Source organism: Leptodactylus fuscus, chromosome 1, assembly GCF_031893055.1.
Source record: "Leptodactylus fuscus isolate aLepFus1 chromosome 1, aLepFus1.hap2, whole genome shotgun sequence".
In the NCBI taxonomy this organism is placed as follows: Eukaryota; Metazoa; Chordata; class Amphibia; order Anura; family Leptodactylidae; genus Leptodactylus; species Leptodactylus fuscus.
In genome coordinates, this window is record NC_134265.1 from 135,040,763 (window position 1) to 135,062,292 (window position 21,530).

Sequence of the window (21,530 nt, forward strand, 5' to 3'; positions counted from 1 at the left end):
TCCACCTGCATCCTTCACCCTATTGCTATTCATGTCCTAATGTCTATGACTGATGAGAGCAACAGACATTTACAATGGTAGCGTGAATGTCCCATTACAGAGAAATTGCCCTTTGTCTTAAAGTAACACCAAAGACTTCTTGGAAAAGTGAAAGCTACTACCGTGTCAGGAAAATCAAGAGACCCGACTAGATCAGAGGGCTGTTAAGATGATCTATACTGTAACCCATAGCAAACTATCACATATGTATGTTTTTAGTTTAACCTGCTTTAGATATCCTATTTCTGGTTAATCCAGAGCGATGTGAATATGTTCTGTATGCAGGGATGTGTATATGCTGCTACCATACAGGTAACTTACAAGACAGGCGGGTTTCTGTCTGATGTCTTAGCCCACTGCCTCACAAGTGAAGGTTTAGTTAGTTATCTGCTCATATGTCACCATTTAGCACCTGAACACGGGAAATCTCTACAAGAATTGGGCTCAGTTTCTCTAAAGCTCTGGAGTTGGGTGAACAAAGGTCACAGTTATGTGCAGGACGACTGTCACATTGAGTCATTACATTTCACCTCTAATGTGCTGCTTCTCTTAATCTGCCTATCGTAAAGGGAATGTGGTATAACATTTGTCTGTGTTTTATTTCGGCTCTGTTTACATGTGCTTCTGAGGATTTGTTAGGAGTTTCTGTTGACTGACAAAGTGTAATACGTGATGTCCTTTATGGTAAAATGATAGGGCAAATAGGTCAACGAGTTCCAATTTTGTCCTCGGTGTAAGGGATCCAGCTCCGCTTGAATGCAGATTCTCTGTTCCTATATATAACCGATAAATAGAATTGAGAATGCACATGTGAACTCAGCCTTACACCAACTAATAGCGTCAAAGAAGGAAGGAAATAATTAATTGTATGTTAATCTTATGTCCTTGTTATCTGTGGGAGGAAATCACAGAACCAAACCGAATACCTCAGTACTTAAAAATATCTGTTGAATGTCAAGATGACCATAGATCTTAATGCTGATATCCTGCGAGAATGTAATAAAAGTCTATCAGACCCGAGAGAGAGAGATTAGTTTACAGACTGTGTGAAGTAGGGAAATGTAGTTATTTTGTCCAGTATCGTCTGTAGTTCGTATAATATGTAATTAGAGATTGTGAAGATTTCTTGCTTGTTTGTAGGTGTAGTACGAATAGAGACAGGCAAGAGTAACCACGCTTCACCAAAACCTTTGGTTGGCTTATACAAAATCAATATACATCACATATGCATTTAAGTGGCCGAGTGGAACTAGCAATAATGTCGGCTTGATAAGCACAGGTAGGTATTGGAAGGAATCCAAACAAAATACTCCGGTTCCGCGCTCACTCGGGAGTTAAGAATGTTCAAATCAATAGAAGGTTTTAAATGACAGAAAGCTTATTGTAGACAGATAATGTGTTTCGGGGTATTGGAGTTCCACAAATGACTCCACCCCTTCATCCGATCTAAAAAAAAAAGTAGAAATTACACCAATAACTACAGGAGTCCATTACATCACGAGTTATATCAATAAAACATATATATGTATATGGATTGAAACTAAAAAAATAGTCTATCAGTTATTTTACAGAGACCTCTGTATCGAGGGAAAGTTATACAACATTAGCATATGTCCTTACTGTTACATTAAAAGAGTCATGATAATGTTGTCCAATCATAGTACAGTGTTAGTAGTCATTATCATGTAACAGTAAGGACATATGCTAATATTTAGATCTGATGAAGGGGTGGAGTCATTTGTGGAACTCCAACACCCCGAAACGCATTATCTGTCTACAATAAGCTTTCTTCTATTTAAAACCTTCTATTGATTTGAACAGTCTTAACTCCCGAGTGAGCGTGAAACCGGAGTATTTTGTTTGGAATCCTTCCAATACCTACCTGTGCTTGTTTGTAGGTGTATATGACAACACTTGCCTTCTCAGTACCCTTAAAGAGGTTTTGTGCACTTAGTATAGGTTACTAGTTGAAGATCAGCATGGGGTCCGATACCTGGAACCCTGAGGATCATCTGTCTGATACAGCAGCCATTTGAGATCACATTTATCAGCTCAAGTAAGCTGCAACACCAAGCACAGCCACTGCAAAATGTATGGCGCTGTGCTTGGTATTGCTTGAAGGTTGCAGTGCTCTTTGGAACCTTGTCTATTAAAACAGCTGACAGGAAGGGGCCTGGGTGTTGGAGTCCAACCACTCTTCAATTGATGACCTATCCTAAGGCAAGGTCATCAGGTGATAAAGCCGGATAACCCCTTTAAACATTTTTTTTTATTATTATTTAGCAGGGAAAAGTGCTTATAATGGTAGGATTTTATGCTAGAAAGTGTCAATTCAGTTCACTAGATTGCATTTGTACTTAGCTTTGTCAAAGGGGAGCTAGTTTTTTACAATTGTCTTCAAGGAAACAATGGGAGCTAGGAAAATATGTCTAGTGAGAAGCCAACATATGTTCTTTAGGGCTTTGATGGGTTGAATGGGGTGTCCAGGAAGTGGAGACATGAGCTGTTGAATGCAGAGTAATAACAATGAAGAGTGATAGCCCCCTGCTGGGACCCCCTGTGGTTATAAGGATGGGGCAATGTGGCCTGATCTCAGTGGAGAAGTGCCTGCACATTGTAGTCTGTGGCAAACAGGCTCAGAATGAATGCGAGAACTTGAAGAGGACTGGAAGACTGGAAGTAATTGTTTTATTACAGGCATGTAGTAATTATTATACTATGGATGTTGTAAATGAAAACTGACTGTTCAACCTCTGCTGAAGTGCCTGCTTTTTACCTCAGTCTATAACAGTATCTGATATAAAAATACAGAGAATATACTGCATATAATTGTTTACTTAGTGTCTTAGGAGCCGAAGCCTTAGAAGACCAGGGTACAACACAATACCCATCAGGAATGTGTACAAGTATGCAAGTTGTTTTACGCACACGAGGAGCTGCCATTAAAGCGCTGCCCCCTGGATGAACAATTCCTGTTGGTGAATGGAAATGAGTTTCTTCTTTGAGACTACAGTCTTCAATACCTGCCTTTTTTAATCCCTTGTGTAGTAGATCAGTGGAGCATGATACCACCAGGGTCCACATCTTTACACTGCCACTACTTAGCTTTCAAGGAATGAACTATGATGGGACAGGCTCCATATCTTGTATTGTGCATGACATACAGCTGGAAGAGACTTTGGGGTTTGGGGGGAGGTTGGTTAGGGTTTTGTTTCCAGTAAAGTTCTGCTTATATCTGCATAGGTGATTAGTATGTGGTCTGTTGTGGGACACTTGGACCCCCATATAGATCATCTGTTGTAGCAGCATCCAAGTGCCTGAAGCTGCTAATGGATGGCGGCACGTGCACTACTGTTCCTATTCAAGTAATAGGAGTGGCGCTGTAGTTCACTGGAACACCCGCTATGTGAGCAGGGCTGTTGTGCTGCTCCTGTTACTTGAATAGGAGAGGTGCTGCACATGCACCGTCCCACAAGCTGCTTCCTCTGGAGAGGTCATACGTATGTGGTCTATCCCTTTTTCGCACAGATGTGTTGTAGCAGCCTCCATGTGCTAGAATCTGCTAGTGGATGGTTGGCATGTGCCACACCGCTCTTATTCAAGTAATCGGAGCAACATAGTAGCACCGTCCACTGCATAGCAATGGTTCCAGTAAACTACAGCACCACTCCTATTACTTGCACCACCGACCACTAACAGCTTTGGGCACTTGGCTGTTGCTAGAGCAGATGATCTGTGTGGGGATCCAAGTGTTAGTATGAAAATTCAATTTGGTGCTGGAAAGTCCCTTTAGGGTGGGCCCTACATGGCATAAACACCGCTGCGTTTTACAGTCATAGCGAAGTGTGCGAATCCCATGCCCACTTTGTGGGAAAAACTGCGCTGTGGACACGCCGTGGTTTTGGAAATCGCAGCATGGTAATTATACTTACTGATACGCCGGTGGTCTCCACCTAGGTAGAATTGAAATAGAAAGTCCTCAAAGGAAACCTCTGCGCTGCAGGAAGAACCACAATGCTGGACGCCATGTGGGGCCTTAGCCTTAAGGTCTACAACTTTTTGCAAGAATAACGTGACGGCATTGTGACTGTAAATTGAGTCAATTGTTCTCCAAAGGGTTCTTTCTAGCTTAATGCCAGATACTGTTGTCACCCTGAATTCAGCTCTAGATCTTGATGGCTCTATATTGGGAGCTCTTAGTATCAACTCATTTAACCCCTTTCTTACAGAGGCCCTTTAAATAGAAAAATAAGTTGACTCAGAATAAATAAAAGCACAATTGCGGGAAAGGATCTACAACAGGAGAAAGAATAAAATATTTGCACTCAGGATGGGGTTCGTAGATTTCATAGATGTGTGTGCATGGTGTTTTGTCCTGTGATTTCAACAAGAAAAGTGGAGTGTAATATAGAGAAACATTAAAGGGATTGTCCCATTACAGCACCGTGGATAACTGTCACATCAATGGGGGCCTGACTGCTGGGTCCCACAAGAATGGGGTACTGAAAGTCCCCCTGCATCCTCCCCGTGAATGAAGTGCCAGTGTGCTTACATGACCAGCTCTCTATTGGCTGCTATGAAGCTACTGGGACTGCAATCTCCAGCAGTGTGACACTTATCTCCTATGCTGTGGACAGGGCTAAGTGTCTGTAACGGGACAACTTCTTAAGTCTAGTATATACTATAACCTATTCAAATGTAAGATGTAAGTAGCCTGTTGTTCACACAGTATGTAATATTATATTTATCGTAGTAGGAAAGATATTATACAATTTATTACTGACAAATGAAGAAAATTGTAGTAAAATATTTGTGGGGGTTGAATAGAGTTTTATGCATGTTTGTGAAACATATGCCAGGTTATAAATAATCCTGAATGCTGTGGACAGGGCATGTTATGGTGGATACAATGATGGAGGAGAGTTGTAATCCATTAGGCCATATTCATTTCATAAAATCTTTTTTAATAAAGCAAAATCTAATGAGATCAGAAACAAAGTGTTAGAGATGATCAAATAAAAAGAGGACATCTGTGTTTTGTGACAGTGGAGACATCAAGAAGGAACATTGGCTCGCACTCTATGACAATGACATTTCTTTTTGGTAAACACACGTCCTGAATATGTATCATTTTCCTACTGTCATACTCTCAGCTCATGACGTACAGTCTGAAGAAGACGACTGCACGCTGATAGCTAAATGTAGCACTGTATGAGTCAGATTTACACAAGGAATAGCTCTTTGTTCCTGCCAACAATTCAGTATTGGCTACTGCTGGGTGATGTGTAATCTATGGTCACCGCAATGTAACCTTTGTCCAGGTTGTAATGTATGACTTCTAACTCTGCAAACAGCACAGGGTTATGAAAGAAGGATGTATAACGTAGGGCTTGGTGCTGGCGCTGGTTTTCCACCTCAGAGGCCTTCAAGTTGTCTTTTCATTTCTCTTGTTGTTGTTTGTTATTGTCTTGTTTCAATCCAGTGCAAGCAGATAATAAAAGACAATGCTGAACCTGACAGAGACTGGTTTGTAATGTGTCCTAGTTACTATGGGAGCTACTGATATACCATCTAGTAATACCCGGGTGTCTTCATTGGCGTAAAGTTTGTTCATTTTTGCATACATTTGTATTATGCTAGGTTCACACTAGCGTTTGGCTTTCCATTCCTTGAATCCAGTTGGGGGCCTGAGAAACATAAACCTAATCTGCTTAACAAGTGGTTACCTGCAGACCCCATAGACTATAATGGGGTCTGCCAGGTTTTTGCCCAGAAAATACTTTGAGTACTTTTCTCTCCGCATTTTTCAAGTGGATTCAGGGACAGAAACAATCCGCAAACGGATTTTGAACTGGTGTGAACCCAGTCTTAGTGTAGGGTATATATTGAAGAATATGGCTACTCACTAAAGTGAATCCAAATGAATGTTATTATTATTTATTTATATAGCACCATTAATTCCATGGTGCTTTACATTTGGGGTTACATACAATTTGGGGGTTACATACAATACACAGAATATACAGGTAGATATATTACTAACAATGCCCGACTGGCACAGTGGGGTAGAGGGCCCTGCCCGCGAGGGCTTACAATCTATGAATGTTCAACTAAGGATGATTTAATGCCATCATTTTCTGATCTATAAGAACATATCTGATCACAATACCAGTACATAAATTATGATGGAGCGGGAGACCTCCTAATGTGATATTGTAGCTGTTTATTTTGTTATTCTTAGATTATTTTTTTTTCTGTTACCATACCAGGAAGTTCAATCAAAGATTATCTGGACATAGGGCTTCATCCAAAATTGGTTAAAACTGACTGCAACTCCACAGCCCGGTCAGGACATACATTGAATTTGTGAAAATAAGATGTCCTTTATGGCTACAATGACTGTTGTGATCCTAAAGATATATAGAGGGCTTCTCCTCTCTCCCCCCCCCCCCCCCTCACAGCACTACTCCGCTGCTACGGTAGTACAGACACATCAGTGGATAGAGTAAGAGGAAAGGTCGCCGAGGCAGTCGCATTAACCTCTTCATGCTATGTTCAATAGCAACTGCAGCCTCTAAACGGTTATAGAGGGAGGGGATACAATTATGAAGGGCTGATGCCAGAACATAATAGCAGGGGGGCCTAATGAAGGTCTACCTTCCACACATGCCTGTCACTTCAGCACTGACTGCATAATACATAGCACTGCATAACCAGAACAATTTATTATGAAAGCCAGTGTTTCTTAACCTTTTCAGACTTGGGCGAACCCTGGAAAAAATATTTTCCTCAAGGCACCTCTAGCAAATAATTTTTACCAAAAAAAAACACACTACAATTTTTATGTGTTTTTGTTTTTTTAAAAAAACTATTTTTGAAATTACAGCTGGAACAACAAAGTCTTTCCAAAAACCACATCAAAACTTCATACATTTTTCCATTGCAGTTTTGATGCAATATGCATCACAACTGCACCATGTGAATGTACCCTCAAAGTTACACCATCCTATACTTTCCACCCAACACATGCAAAAATTCACCAAGCTCCATTAGTGGCTCCACATACTATCATACCCCCTGGTTGGCCCCCATACACTATATAATGTTCCCCATAGACTAAATAATGCTCCCCAATGGCTCCCCAGACACCTACTAATGATCCCCAGTGGCCTCCCAGTAAGCAATAATGCCCCCCAGGCAACTAATCATCTCCAATGGCCCTCAGACAAATAAAATAAAGGTAGAAAAAGCAAATGCCAATTATGGCAACATGGTCCATATTTAGAGTATGAGAAACAGAATAAGTGGAACAAGCAGCATTAAAAAAAACAACCTTTTAATTATAATGATATGCTAAAAAGGCTCCTATATAAATATGTAATCCACAAACTAATAAACACAATATATAAAGAGATCACATGCAGTGATGGGAGGACAAAGATAACATAAGCTAATAAGAAAATCCAAAATAATAGCAATGTCCAACCACAGTCCATTTCATGTATGCAGATTGGTCACACCAGGTCTTTGTGGGGTGGGGGGAGTTTGGAATGGCAGTTAGCCTCTAGAGAAGGATATACTAAATCCAGTGACCCTGTTTTTGGTTCCTCTGAGGAGTCACAACCAATCTGTAACGAAACATACAGGTATATTTAGTGAAGGGTCAGTTGTGGACTGCTCTTGTAAGGGCAGGGGCAATTTTGGCGAAATGAGGGCTGCATTAGAAAGAAGGGTCAGAAAACAACGACCAAGGCAGCGGATACCTCCCCATGGTGCAAGTGGTGAACATTATTTCCCTTTCGTCCTACAGCAGCACAATACGGGGTATTTCTGCCCCCTTGTGTGCTGGTAGGACAGGCGGAACTTTTAGTCAACATAAATGAATATGCATGACTACAACCCTATAAGAGGTCACAGAGACCTCCCCCCATGTGCTATTTTCTGTCCTGTGTGGTGGGACAGGTGGAGGAGGCTCTGAGGACTCCTGTATGGTTTGGAAGAAGGTGTCTTAAAGCCTTCTTCTTTTCTTTCTTTGTGAGGGAAAGATCTAGGTTTATATTGCAGTCTTTTGTCTTACCTGCTTTGTGCAGGTTGTTACTGACATTCTTCAGCTGTGCTCAGCTTGTTCACTGCCCAGCAGTAGGGTAAACTGAGACCTCTTTCAGCTTTTCCTCTGTGTTCAGTGTAAAAACTAAAAGCACTAATATCTATTGTTATGGGCACTCTGTCAACTTCCTGTTGTTGTTTTTTTTCTCAGTTGTGGGGAATTTTTCTCTTCCCTTATCAGGCTCCATGGTTTTGCTCGGCTGACAGCTGGGCTTCTGGCAACTCCCGTGATTCAGAAACTGCCGCCTTTGGTCAGGCAGTATTAATTCTGTAAGGTGAGGAAACCGTCCCTAGGGGGATTACTTGCCATGTCCCCGCATTGTGCTGCTGTAGGACGAAAGGGAATTGTTGATTATGTAGATAATCTGTTTTCCCTTAGTCCTAACAGCAGCACAAGCTTCTCCTCCCTATATATATTGTAGTACTCTTGTATTAACATGCAGGGGGGAGGTCTCTGTGCCCTCTTATAGGGCTAGTCATGCATATTCATTTATGTTGATTAAAAGTTCCGCCTGTCCTACCAGCACACAAGGGCCCGAAAATACCCCGTATTGTGCTGCTGTTAGGACTAAGCTAAAACAGATTATATCTACATAATCAACAAATATCATCACCAGGCATGAGCGAAATGGTTTACAAACTGGTGAGATGTACCCAGTATTTATATATTTGTTTTGTTTTTTAGTATTTCTGTTTCTTTATCTTTGTTCTCCCATCACCACAAGTAATCTATTTATATATTGTTTTTATTAGTGTGTATCACATATTTATATGGGTGATTTTATAGCATATCATTGTAATTAAAAGTTAGGTTTTATGATATTTGTTCCATTTAAGCTGTTTCAAATAAAATTAAGTCCCTACACAATTCTGTTAATTAAAGACAAACAATATGGGTCTTGGAAAGTAGTGAAGGGGGGGGGGATATTCAGTAGAGAGAAGGATTTTATTATGTAAAACTTCTAAAAGGAAGCAAACAAAAAAACACCCCAAAACACACACTATACATATTTGGTATCAATGTAATTGTATTGACCCAGAGAATAAGTTTATTAGGCAATTGCACAATGAATTGTTGGCATTGTTTCTATTCTCTCCCAGAAAGAGTTAATAAAAGTTAGTCACTGAGATATATGTAAACCAGATTGGTGCCATTAAATGCTATAACTTGTACCTCATACAATTATGTCGACATCATCAATATAAAAGTCCCTAAAAATCTTTATCAGTAATATTCTTGGGTACAGGTGACAATTACTCAAAGCTTCTACCCTGTAGCAGTAAAAATAGCCATAGTATGAGCCAAGGATGTGCGACTTTAAAATGGTGTAAAAACAGGGTTTTTGAGAATACAAGAGTAAATTGTTCTGAAAGGTTACCCAAGTGATGTATTCCTGAGCCTCATGCGTCTGCGGATGTTTTACCCTGAGCTAATCTGTTTGCTAAACACCTTGCCATCCATCCAAGTAATGACATATTCTGTGGCAACAAATCATCACTGTGTTCTGGGATAAGCAGATTTTCCAGCACACATGATCAGTCTGACAAGTAACCTTATGTTAGGCAGATCTGGATACAATAGTACAGGGAAGGAAGACTGTTAATATGGATGTTATATGAAAGCATATGCAGCTCTAGGATCCTAAACAAAAAAAAAAAAACCCCACATTTTCCATGTTTTGTCTCTCCCTGAGTGTTTTTCACGCATCCCCATTGATTCTCCCTCCCCCTGTAGCTGTTTCCTCTCTACCTTCAGCTCTACATTTTATCTTGGCTCCAATCCAAATTATAATCTTTTCCACATGTTTTTCTTACTCCCCGTAGAAACTTGGTCTCTCTTCGTGACAGCCTCCCCTCTCCTTCTACCACCCTCCCTACACTCCTTCACTCTCAGGCCCCCTTTCTTTTCCTTTAAACTCATCAGACTTCCCCCTTTTCGTGCACTCCAGTCTCCTCTACCACACACAGCCCTACTACACAGCACTCCACAAAAGCGAAGAACAAAACGCTGGATTTTAGGTGAATATGGATTGGAAGGTAAGTTACAAGAGTTACATGCAATAAGTTGTGATTACTTGTTTTCTACATTGTAATTTGTTATGTTGTGTTGTCATATCAGATACAGTCTACCTTTATATAGGGTCCCTTAGCTGGGCCTTCAAAGAACATCAGTTCTGTATTGTAGCAAAATCCCACAGCAACCAGTGTTATTACTAGACATGCAGGTAATGTATTATTGGTCAGAATCCCAGATTGCTATGAAAAATGTAATGCAAATTATATTGTAGGGCACACATAAAGTAACAATATTAATATTAATTTACTAGAAGAAAAGAAAGGTGATGACCCTAAACTAAGAAGAAATAATACACCTTCATTAAAAGTGAACACAGCATTAAAAATTGTAAAGTGAAGTTACATTTACACAACCCATAGACAAAGCAGCCATGAAAAAAGGGACATTTTTCATGACCGTTTTGCCTCCAAGGGACACCTGTTTCACAGATTTCTCATGGTCTACTGAGAGATCCATGAAAATAGTCAGAAAAAGGACATGACCTATTTTAGGATCGTCCATTAAAACGGACTCTCGAACAAAAGGTCACATAAATGGCCCCATTCACATATACTGAATGTAATGCAGCCATGAGAAGGCTGTTAAAAACACTGGCGTCACTCAACTTTTAATATCTGTCATGTGATATTGTTATTATTAATTTTACATGTTGTATGCAGTCAGTAAATTGATTTTACTACTAATAGGCTATAATCACACATGTGGTTTATTATACAGCTTTTTAGCCAGCCCGAATAGATCCATAAAGAACAAATATTTGTCCTTTATTATCTACATCTGGCTTTAGGGGGGAAAAAATGCACGAAAACCAAATGTGTCAAACCAATCTTACAGTATGAATATTCAATGGATTCTCAAAATAGTTTTCTTATAAGGAGTATACCATAGACGCACAAAGCTTTCTTTACTTCTTCTTGTAGGCGTTGCTGTGACTGCTTCTGCATTCAGACTGTTTTCATTGATCTAGCTCTAAGCATATACAGTGAAAACTGTGAATTGACCACTCATAAAATGGTCTTGTAGAGGTATGGTCCCCTTAAAGCGAGTCTGTCACTGGGTCAAGTGTATTAAACCAGCAACAGGGTCCTTGGAATGCAATATCTTTTTCTCTGATCCCATCACAGCACCAGAAAGAGGATCCGCTCCCAGGGACAGGAAACCGGAGGATAGAAGACAGGTGGAGCCTCTCCCCCATAAGTAGTTTTCTGTCCCTAGATTATGAGACTACCTGTGTGTTCTTGGAGCACCCAAGAGATACTTTCTTACTTTCTTGGTTGGACCAAAGGCAGGGGATGGTCCTGGTTAGGACACTCTCCCAGTCAATAGTTATATATAATGGACTGCACTCCCCTCCCCTTCCTCACCGTCAGCGGCAAGTTCTGGCTGGAGGGTTGGCAGCATTTTCTTCTTCGCCCCCACCAGGGGTGCTACTGGTAGAGGGTGATGGAATATTAGCAGCAGAAGCAGCAGCATCATAATCAGCCTCAATTGCAGCCATCAGCCAAGCCAAGGTCCCAGGATGGGGGCCAGTATGACACCGCAACATCCCTTGTCTCGGGATTTAGGGAGAGAGATTAGTGGTTGCGGCTGTTCTTTTTTTGTTTTTATGTTATTAATGGAGTTCTTGTTATTGGTTTTGTTGGATAGGCCTCCAATTCTTACGCTGAATTCAGTACACTGTCAGCTTTCTAGTGTATAAAATCGCACATTGATGAGGTCATAAAAAGGTTCTTTTTAAAGATCCCCTTGATAAAAAGATGGATAGCTTCCTTAGGCACACATGGGAATCCATTGGGGCCTGTCTTAAGCCCAATATTACAGCAATGTGTACAGCTAGAAACTTTATGGTGTGGAATAATTAGAAAATCAGTTAAAGGCAGCAGATTTCTAGCAAATGCTTTGGTTGGTGTGTTTAAGCACTTGAGGACCACCGGCCATAAATTTACGGTTGGCGGTCCTGGTCTCTGAAGACCGGCCATGGTGTTACTAACAGCTAACACCCACCTCTGTATTGTCCAGTTGGAGCTGAGCTCTGACCAGACATTTTAACCCCTTGGATCCTGCTGTCAAACATAACGGCGTAGATCCAATGGGTTCCGCCAAGTTTCATTATCCACTGGCAACCCCCGCGGTGAAATCGGGGGTTGCCAGTATCAGTAATATGCAGCCTGGGGTCTGGCCAGTGACCCCAGGCTGCCTAGTGCCCACAGTACCTGGTTGATCTTGCCGGCGATGGAGGAAGTCAACTGATGCGTGTACATCGGCTGTACATTGGCTGACTTCCTCTGTAGAAGTCTTGTGTCTTGCAATGTATAATACAGAATCAGTTGATGTTTTTATCAAAGCATCAAATGATTCAAGTGTCCTAAAAGGGACACATGAAAAAGTAAAAAAAAAAAGTGGAAAAAAATAAAAAATAAAGTGTATGAAAAAAAATTAATAAAGTTACACAGTCCAGTCACATTAATGTGACCACCGTCAAAATCCAGAATAATCACCTTTCGCAGATTAGACCGCTGCGAGATGTGCAGGAACAGAGGGGATGTTGTGATGATGTTCACTGGCGTATTGAGCCATGCCGACTCCAGTGCTGTGGCCAGCTGCGCTAGGTTACGCGGTTGAGCATCCATGGCGCGAACAACCCGATCGAGGTTTATGACACGTGACATTGTCCTGCTGGTAGATGCCATCATCCTGAGGAAAAACAATTCGCATGTAGGGGTGAACATGGTCCGCAAGGATAGATGCATACTTGTGTTGATCCATCGTGACTTCCACAATGATGAGAGCACCCAGATGGCTGATGACACGTGCCTTCTGCGATTGGTTATTTAACGTTGACGTCAAAAATAGGAGGTGGTGACATTAATGTGACTGGACTGTGTATAAAGCCCTAAAAATCCCATTTCTCTATAGAAAATGAATTATATATATACACTAAAAATGAATAAAAACAATGCATATTTGGTATCGTCACGTCTGTAACAACCTGTAAAATAAAACTGAAACAATATTTAATGTACATGGGGAACGTCGGGAAAAAAAATGGAAAAAACCCGCCAGAAGTAATGATTTTTCGCCATCTCATCTTACAATATATGCTATAAAAAGTTATCATACAGTCATATGTACCAATAAAAAGCACAGATTGTCCCGCAAAAAATAAGCCCTCAACCAACACTGTCAACAAAAAACTAAAAATGTTACGTCTCTCAGAAGATGGCGATGAAAAAATCATTGATTTATGTTCTCAAAGGTGTTTTTGTTCTGCAGAATTAGTATCGCATAAAAAAACAATGTAAATGAGGTATCGCCGTAACCGTACAGACCCGCAGAATAAAGGTAACACGTTACTTATACTGTCCGCTGCATGGCGAAAAATTTAAAAGGTAAAATACAATGCCAGAATTGATTTTTTTTTTAAATCTAGCAAAAAAAGAGTTAATTAAATGTATTCAATAAGTTGTAGGCAAAAATGGTGCCATTACAAAATACATCGCATCCCGCAAACAACAAGCCCTTATATGGCCACATCACCAGAAAAATAAAGAAAATATAGCATCTACGAATGTGAAGATGCCAAAGTTCTTCTTCCTGAATCCCATGGGGTGGATGTTCTTTCCCACAGGTGGGAGTTCATTCTGGCCTATACCTTCCCTCCATTTTTTCTTATTACGAAGGTCATCAGGAAGACAACCCTCTTGCAGCAGGGCCTATCCAGCATCCAAATTCCAGATATCTACACTTGACAGCGTGCAATTTGAAAAAAGACTATTAGCTTCAAAGGGCTTCTCTGCCAGATTAGTGTGAAAAAGCAGGAAATCGTTCACTTGTAACATCTATACTAGGCCCTTGTATCACTTCCTGGAATTTATGGGATATTTCCCAGATGATCTTAGAGAAGTTCCAGTTGCAGATATACTAGAATTCCTTCAGAAGAGCATGGAAAAGGGACAACCAGTACTCTCAAGATGCTGGTCTTGGCTTTGAGTGCTGTTTTTCAGGTCAAGCTGATGGATGATGCTTGGATCAGTAGGCTCATCAAGGCATCCTTTAAGAGTAGAGCAATTCCAATCTCTAGGGTTTGAACCTTGTTTTGAACACTCTTACTAAGGCTCCATTTGATTCCAGAGATTCCCTGCCACTTAAAATTATCTTTTTAGTTGCTGTAACCTCTGCCAGATGTATAGGTGAGCTTTAGGCCTTCTCTGCTATCCCTACCTTCACCATGCTGCTGGAAGATAGGGTAGTTCTTAAACCTGACCCTGTCTTTGTTCCCAAAGTGTCGACTAGGTTCCATCACACTGAAGATATTGTTTTGCTCTCTCTTTGTGCTGACCCAAAGACACTTGAGGAACAGGAATTTCATTGTCTTGATGTGAGGCGTTGTATGATTGAATATCTGCCACTTCTAGTTGGAGGAAGTCTAGCTCCCAACATGGGTAAATCTACCTCCAAAAGTACTCCGGCCAAATGGGTTAGATTGGCCATTTCTGTAGCCTACAGTTTCTTTATAGCTTGAATTTAGATGCGGTGACTGATATTTCCTTTGGTAGAAAGGTGCTTTAAAGGGGCTCTATCACTAGGAAAAGTCATTTTTAACTAATCACACCTTTGCATAGCCTTTAGAAAGTCTATTTCACACCTACCTTCTGTATGTAGATTGCCTCAGTGGTTTCTGAATAAGTCCGTTTTTATTCATATACTAATTAGACTAGTGCATGATAGAAGGTGCACACCTCTCTCTGCTGTTTTCTATGGGAGGCTGCAGCTGCTGCTGCTGATGACTCGCTTCCTGTTTGCTTCACACACATAGAAGATAATGGGAGAGAGGAGGCTGCTGGGAACTTCCTGTGCTGGCTGGAGGCTCATTAGCATATGAATAAAAACGGACTTATTCAGAGACCACTGAAGCAATCTACATACTAAAGGTAAGTGTGGAATAGACTTTCTAAAGCCTATGCAAGCATGTGATTAGATAAAAATGACTTTTCCCAGTGATAGAGCCCCTTTAAGTGGTGGTCCTTCCCTGATTTTCTCCTATTTTATTCTCGCTCTGGTGCTGTCGTGGGAGAAGGGAAAAAATAAATTTTCCAGTAATTAGATTTTCCAGATCCCAATACAGCACTATCCTTATTCCTTACCTTTTAGTAGTGCTAAGCCTGCACTTGGCATTGCAGTAAAAAAAAGGCTCCACCTTTGTTTTATCCTGTAGGTTTCCTGTCCATAGGGGTGGATCCTCTCTCCAGTGTTGTCATGGGATCTGTAAAAATCAAATTACTGGTAAGCAATTATTTTTTTTCCCCCATGAGAATTCTTGCCAAGATATTAATTTATTTCACAATATGCAAATTAGCAATCTGGAGCATTGAGGGTTTACATCTACTATGCCCTACACTGCTCTAATACGCCACCTCAAATCCAAGAACGCAGTATAGTTCCCAGCCCTCTCACTTAAAGAAAGAAGAGGGAGAACAAGGGCATATGAGGGCAGTGGATGTAGGAACTTGGAGTGACAATGCCACCCTCAGTGCTCCAGATTGCTTATTTGCATATTCTGAAATAATTGAATATCTTGGCAAAAGAGCAATTCATTTTTATGGGGAATTAAAAAAAAGTTACAAATAAAAGTTACAGTCGACCTAATTTATTAATCCACATGGTGCCTCATTCATTATGGGCATTGCCGCTGGGTCTCTATATAATAAAGTGTACGCCTGAGCGACAACCATACTTAAATATCACATTCATCGTAATAGTATGGCGGATGTTGGGAAAAACCTAAAGAAAAAAAGTATACATAAGGCAGGTTAAAGTGGAGTCAGCAAGCATGTAAGCCCCCCAAATGATGAAAGCCAAAAATCATACATTTCATTCTTAGTATCACATCAGAATATTACATACCGTGTTTCCCCGAAAATAGGACGTACCCCGAAAGTAAGGCATAGCAGACATTTTGCTGCCCTGCCTAATATAAGGTGCTCCCCGAAAATAAGACGTAGTGAATAGAAATGAATGGAAGTAGCCAGCAAGCGGGGGGTTAATCGGCGTGCCGGGCGCTTCCATTCATTTCTATGGGAGCGTGTGTGGGCACCGACCGGAGGCTTTAGCGCTGGATGTCTGCTGACACCAGCAGACACCAGGCGGCTATGGCGGCCGCCCGACTCCCGGGTGGCCGGCATAGTTAAACACCCGGCAGACACCCAGCAGACATCCAGCGCTAATGTCTCCGGTCGGTGCCCACACTGACCGTGGGCATTAACCCTTCTGGCGCCGTTGATCGCCGGCACCTGGAGCATGCTCCAGGGCCGACGTCACGTTGGCATGACAGCCGGGAGCCTTGTAAAGGCTCCCCAGCCTGTCTGCAGTGCTTTTCTTTTGCAGGCTGCTCTATGCAGCCTGCAAAAGAAATGACGATTTTTTTGCAATGCAATGCAATTGCAAAGGTCTGATCACTAATACATTGTTCTCCTTTGCATTTTTCCCCTTCACTGCTAACCTTAACCATATTTACTGACATTTCATAGGCCAAAATTTGAACTTAAAGGGATTCTACCATTAAAAAACATTTTTTTCTAGGTAACATGTCGGAATAGCCTTTAGAAAGCCTATTCGTCTCCTACCTTTGGAAGTGCTCTCCGCCGCGCCGTTCGTTCGAAATACCGGTTTGTACTGCGAGATAACTAATTAGCATACCGGTACAAACCGGTATTTTGAACGAACGGCGAGGCAGAGAGCACTTCCAAAGGTAGGAGACGAATAGCCTTTCTAAAGGCTATTCCGACGTGTTACCTAGAAAAAAAAGTTTTTTAATGGTAGAATCCCTTTAAGAAAGATAGTCCCATCTCCGGGATTATGCTGTATTTGCCAGATTCTGCTCATACAGTGGGGCAAAAAAGTATTTAGTCAGTAACCAATAGTGCAAGTTCCACCACTTAAAAAGATGAGAGGCGTCTGTAATTTACATCATAGGTCAACCTCAACTATAAGAGACAAAATGAGAAAACAAATCCAGAAAATAACATTGTCTGATTTTGTAAGAATTTATTTGCAAATTATGGTGGAAAATAAGTATTTGGTCAGTAACAAAATTTCATCTCAATACTTTGTTATATATCCTTTGTTGGCAATGACAGAGGTCAAACGTTTTCTGTAAGACTTCACAAGGTTGGCACACACTGTTGTTGGTATGTTGGCCCATTCCTCCATGCAGATCTCCTCTAGAGCAGTGATGTTTTGGGGCTGTCGCTTGGCAAGACGGACTTTCAACTCCCTCCAAAGGTTTTCTATAGGGTTGAGATCTGGAGACTGGCTAGGCCACTCCAGGACCTTGAAATGCTTCTTACAAAGCCACTCCTTCATTGCCCTGGCGGTGTGCTTTGGATCATTGTCATGTTGAAAGACCCAGCCACGTTTCATCTTCAGTGCCCTTGCTGATGGAAGGAGGTTTGCACTCAAAATCTCACGATACATGGCCCCATTCATTCTTTCATGTACCCGGATCAGTCGTCCTGGCCCCTTTGCAGAGAAACAGCTCCAAAGCATGATGTTTCCACCCCCATGCTTTACAGTAGGTATGGTGTTTGATAGATGCAACTCAGTATTCTTTTTCCTCCAAACACGAAAAGTTGTGTTTCTACCAAACAGTTCCAGTTTGGTTTCATCAGACCATAGGACATTCTCCCAATACTCTTCTGGATCATCCAAATGCTCTCTAGCAAACTTCAGAGGGGCCCGGACATGTACTGGCTTAAGCAGTGGGACATGTCTGGCACTGCAGGAGCTGAGTCCCTGGCGGCGTAGTGTGTTACTGATGGTAGGCTTTGTTACATTGGTCCCAGCTCTCTGCAGTTCATTCACTAGGTCCCCCCGTGTTGTTCTGGGATTTTTGCTCACTGTTCTTGTGATCATTTTGACCCCACGGGGTGAGATTTTGCGTGGAGCCCCAGATCGAGGGAGATTATCAGTGGTCTTGTATGTCTTCCATTTTCCAATTATTGCTCCCACAGTTGATTTCTTCAATCCAAGCTGGTTGCCTATTGCAGATTCAGTCTTCCCAGTCTGGTGCAGGGCTACAATTTTGTTTCTGGTGTCCTTTGACAGCTCTTTGGTCTTCACCATAGTGGAGTTTGGAGTCTGACTGTTTGAGGGTGTGCACAGGTGTCTTTTTATACTGACAACAAGTTTAAACAGGTGCCATTACTACAGGTAATGAGTGCAGGAAAGAGGAGACTCTTAAAGAAGAAGTTACAGGTCTGTGAGAGCCAGAAATCTTAATTGCTTGTAGGTGACCAAATACTTATTTTCCACCATAATTTGCAAAAAAATTCTTACAAAATCAGACAATGTGATTTTCTGGATTTGTTTTCTCATTTTGTCTCTCATAGTTGAGTGGTGGAACTTGCACTATTGGTGACTGACTAAATACTTTTTTGCCCCACTGTATGCATCCTCAGTGTTTACAGATTGTTGCCCAGGTTTCTGTCCACTTCTGCTGGGCTGATGATGAATATCCCTGTTCCCGGTCACCTCCTTTCTCTTCTTTTCCCTGTGATTGATAGCTAATGTGCCAGCTGCCCAGGTCTGATGAAGGATAGAAAAATGGGCTTGACAAGTGCTGCCAGAGTTAGCAATTGGCATTTTTATCTTGGAGAACACTTCTGGCCTGAGCTGTTTATCACACAGGCCAAGCCGGCTCAGCAATTGGTCACTGAAACCAGGAGGAGAACAGGAGAGGAGACAGGAGACCAGGTGAAACTCAAAGGAAACCCCTTTAAAGCTCACTTGGGATGTCCCCAAGACTGGAAATTTTGGAATGAAGTTTAAATAAAAGCCAGTTCCTGGGATTGTCCTGGCAAAATTAGGAATGTTTGCATTTTCTTCCCTAAGTGGCATATTACAGTTTCCATTGTTGAGCAGATATGAATTGAGCGACTCTTCTCCCCTTTCTGATTCATAAACATCTGAAACATCATGGTTGTTCTTTGTAACAGTATAAGCCACCCACAATAAACAGATTCCTTTGAGTGATTGAAACACATTACTAAAAGGTTAACTAACTACTGAAATGTAACTAGGGGTCAGCTAAGGTGAAAGTCTGATATACAAAACTAGCTAGCTTGACAACTCTTAGCCATTACTTAGGAGGGTGACATTGCTACTAAACTAATAGAAAGGGAAATAAAACAATATTACTCCCCTTTGTGTGTTGTTACCCAGCTATAGAGTGGTGCTCAATCCTGCTACTGATTTTAATGTATTGTGGAGATTTTTTCTAGATTTTTGACTAATAAAGATTTACAGTTTTTATTACCCCATCTAGTGGATTGGTTCACACGTTTTTTGTCTATAGTTTCATCAAAAAATGTATAATTATTCTGCTAGAGGAAAACCATTGTCACAACCAATTTATGTATTTTGGACAGGTGAAATCATGGCATCTGGCAGGGCTCATGCTAGCCACAACTTACTGTGCTTTCATTTCACCTGTAGCTGGCTGCAACAAAGCTCTCTGCGCAAGTGACGTCAGTAAATGTCTCTTACAGGTAAGATTCTGGGGTGGGGTAAGCTGCTGGTTGTATTCTCTGTGGATCCTAAAATAACATTAATAGGCAAGTTTTACATTTGCACAGTTTTAGCCAAACCATCAGTCCAGTGGCGTAACTAGGAATGGCAGGGCCCCGTGGCGAACTTTTGACATGGGGCCCCCCCGACACTGAAGATCTCGACCGAGTCCCTCCTACGCATTCCTGCGCGCTCTATTATGTTCCATAGTGGCCCCTGCATACAGTATTATACCCAATAGTGGCCCCTGCACACAGTATTATGTCCCATAGTGGCCCCTGCACACAGTATTATGTCCCATAGTGGCCCCTGCACACAGTATTATGTCCCATAGTGGCCCCTGCACACAGTATTATACACAATAGTGGCCCCTGCACACAGTATTATGTCCCTTAGTGGCCCCTACAGGACTAAATACTGTCACGTCACCCGCTGACCGCTATACCAGGACAAATTGTGGATAAAAAATCTGGTCATGTGCATTACAATTTAGTAACTCCATGTGCCTCATATTAATAGCAGTTAACCCCATCATCTCCCTCACATTAACCCCTGTGTGCCTCACCATAAGAGTTACTCATATGTGAGAGACATGGAGGTAATAATAAAGTATCTTCATTATTATTACCCCCATATGTCTCACATATCAGTAACTCTTATGGTGAGACACACAAGGGGTTAATGTGAGGGAGATGATGGGGTTAACTGCTATTAATATGAGGCACATGGAGTTACTAAAACACAAGTAATCACCCCATATGCCTGACATTAATAAGTAACCCCAGTACGTACCTGTGTAGCTTTAGTTTCATTTTCCTTCTTCCTTTCTTCCTCCAGTGCAGGACGGCAGGAGCTCAGCAGGGATAAGCCCCGCCTCCTCCTCTCATTGGTGGGCAGAGGACAGCAGAGAAAGGGAGGGGGGAGAGAGGGAGAGCGTCCTGAAGCGCTGACAGGAGCCAGACCTGCAGCTCCTGTGTCTCAGCCGTTGTTGCAGCTTCGGGGCCCCCTGTTGGTGGAAAGTATTCCACCAACAGGGGGCCCCGATCATTATACTCGGGGGTCCGAAAAGACCTCCGAGAATAATGATAGCAGCGGTAGCAGCTGTCACCGGGCCCCTAATGTCCCGGGTCCTGTGGCAGCTGCTACCGCTGCTATGGTGGTAGTTACGCCACTGCATCAGTCCACAGATGTCCAGTCCACAGAGTCCAGTCTGCTGCCATTTGAATCCAATTTCATACGAGCATAATCTGCGTTCCTCATCATGCTGTTAGTTTGGGTGATCAAACCTATATATGGGTTGGTACTTGTGGCCTCAATATGGGCAAATAAATAAACTCATATTATGAAATTGGAATTATTGCTTTTTTTTTTTTTGAAGATGCTTATATGATCTATAGCAGGGGTACTCACACTTTTTCAGCATGTGAGCTACTTTATAAACTGACCAAGGGATAAGATCTACTACCCACTTCTTGTGGGCCTGTGGGTGGGTCCTTGGGCGGGGTGGAGCGTGAGAGCAGGAGACAGCTCTCCGGTGTCTGCTTCTTCACAGCGCAGGCTGAGAATCATCTCTGGACACTGGCAGGCCAGGGCCTTGCACTCGTTCGCAGTCAGGGCTGCGCCGGCCCTGCCTGCAAGTGTCCGGAGATGACTCTCAGCCTGCGCTGTGAACAAGCAGCACCCCGGCTCCCTTCATCCGTAAGAGCGGGGAGCGCGTCAATCCCCGGAGCTGCTGCAGCCCGGC

General features: G+C 42.0%; 1 protein-coding gene across 2 annotated transcripts in view; it reads left to right on the forward strand.

Moving 5' to 3' along the window:
* The first annotated feature begins 9,897 nt into the window (after positions 1-9,897).
* LOC142194276 (twisted gastrulation protein homolog 1-A-like) overlaps positions 9,898-21,530 on the forward strand; it is a 28,168-nt gene continuing 16,535 nt past the window's right edge. For both annotated transcript variants that reach the window (XM_075263304.1, XM_075263314.1), the window contains exons 1-2: positions 9,898-10,182; positions 19,648-19,767. In XM_075263304.1, the coding sequence (XP_075119405.1) occupies positions 10,171-10,182; positions 19,648-19,767 (132 nt within the window). In that variant the 5' untranslated portion in view covers positions 9,898-10,170. The remainder of the gene's footprint in view (positions 10,183-19,647; positions 19,768-21,530) is intronic.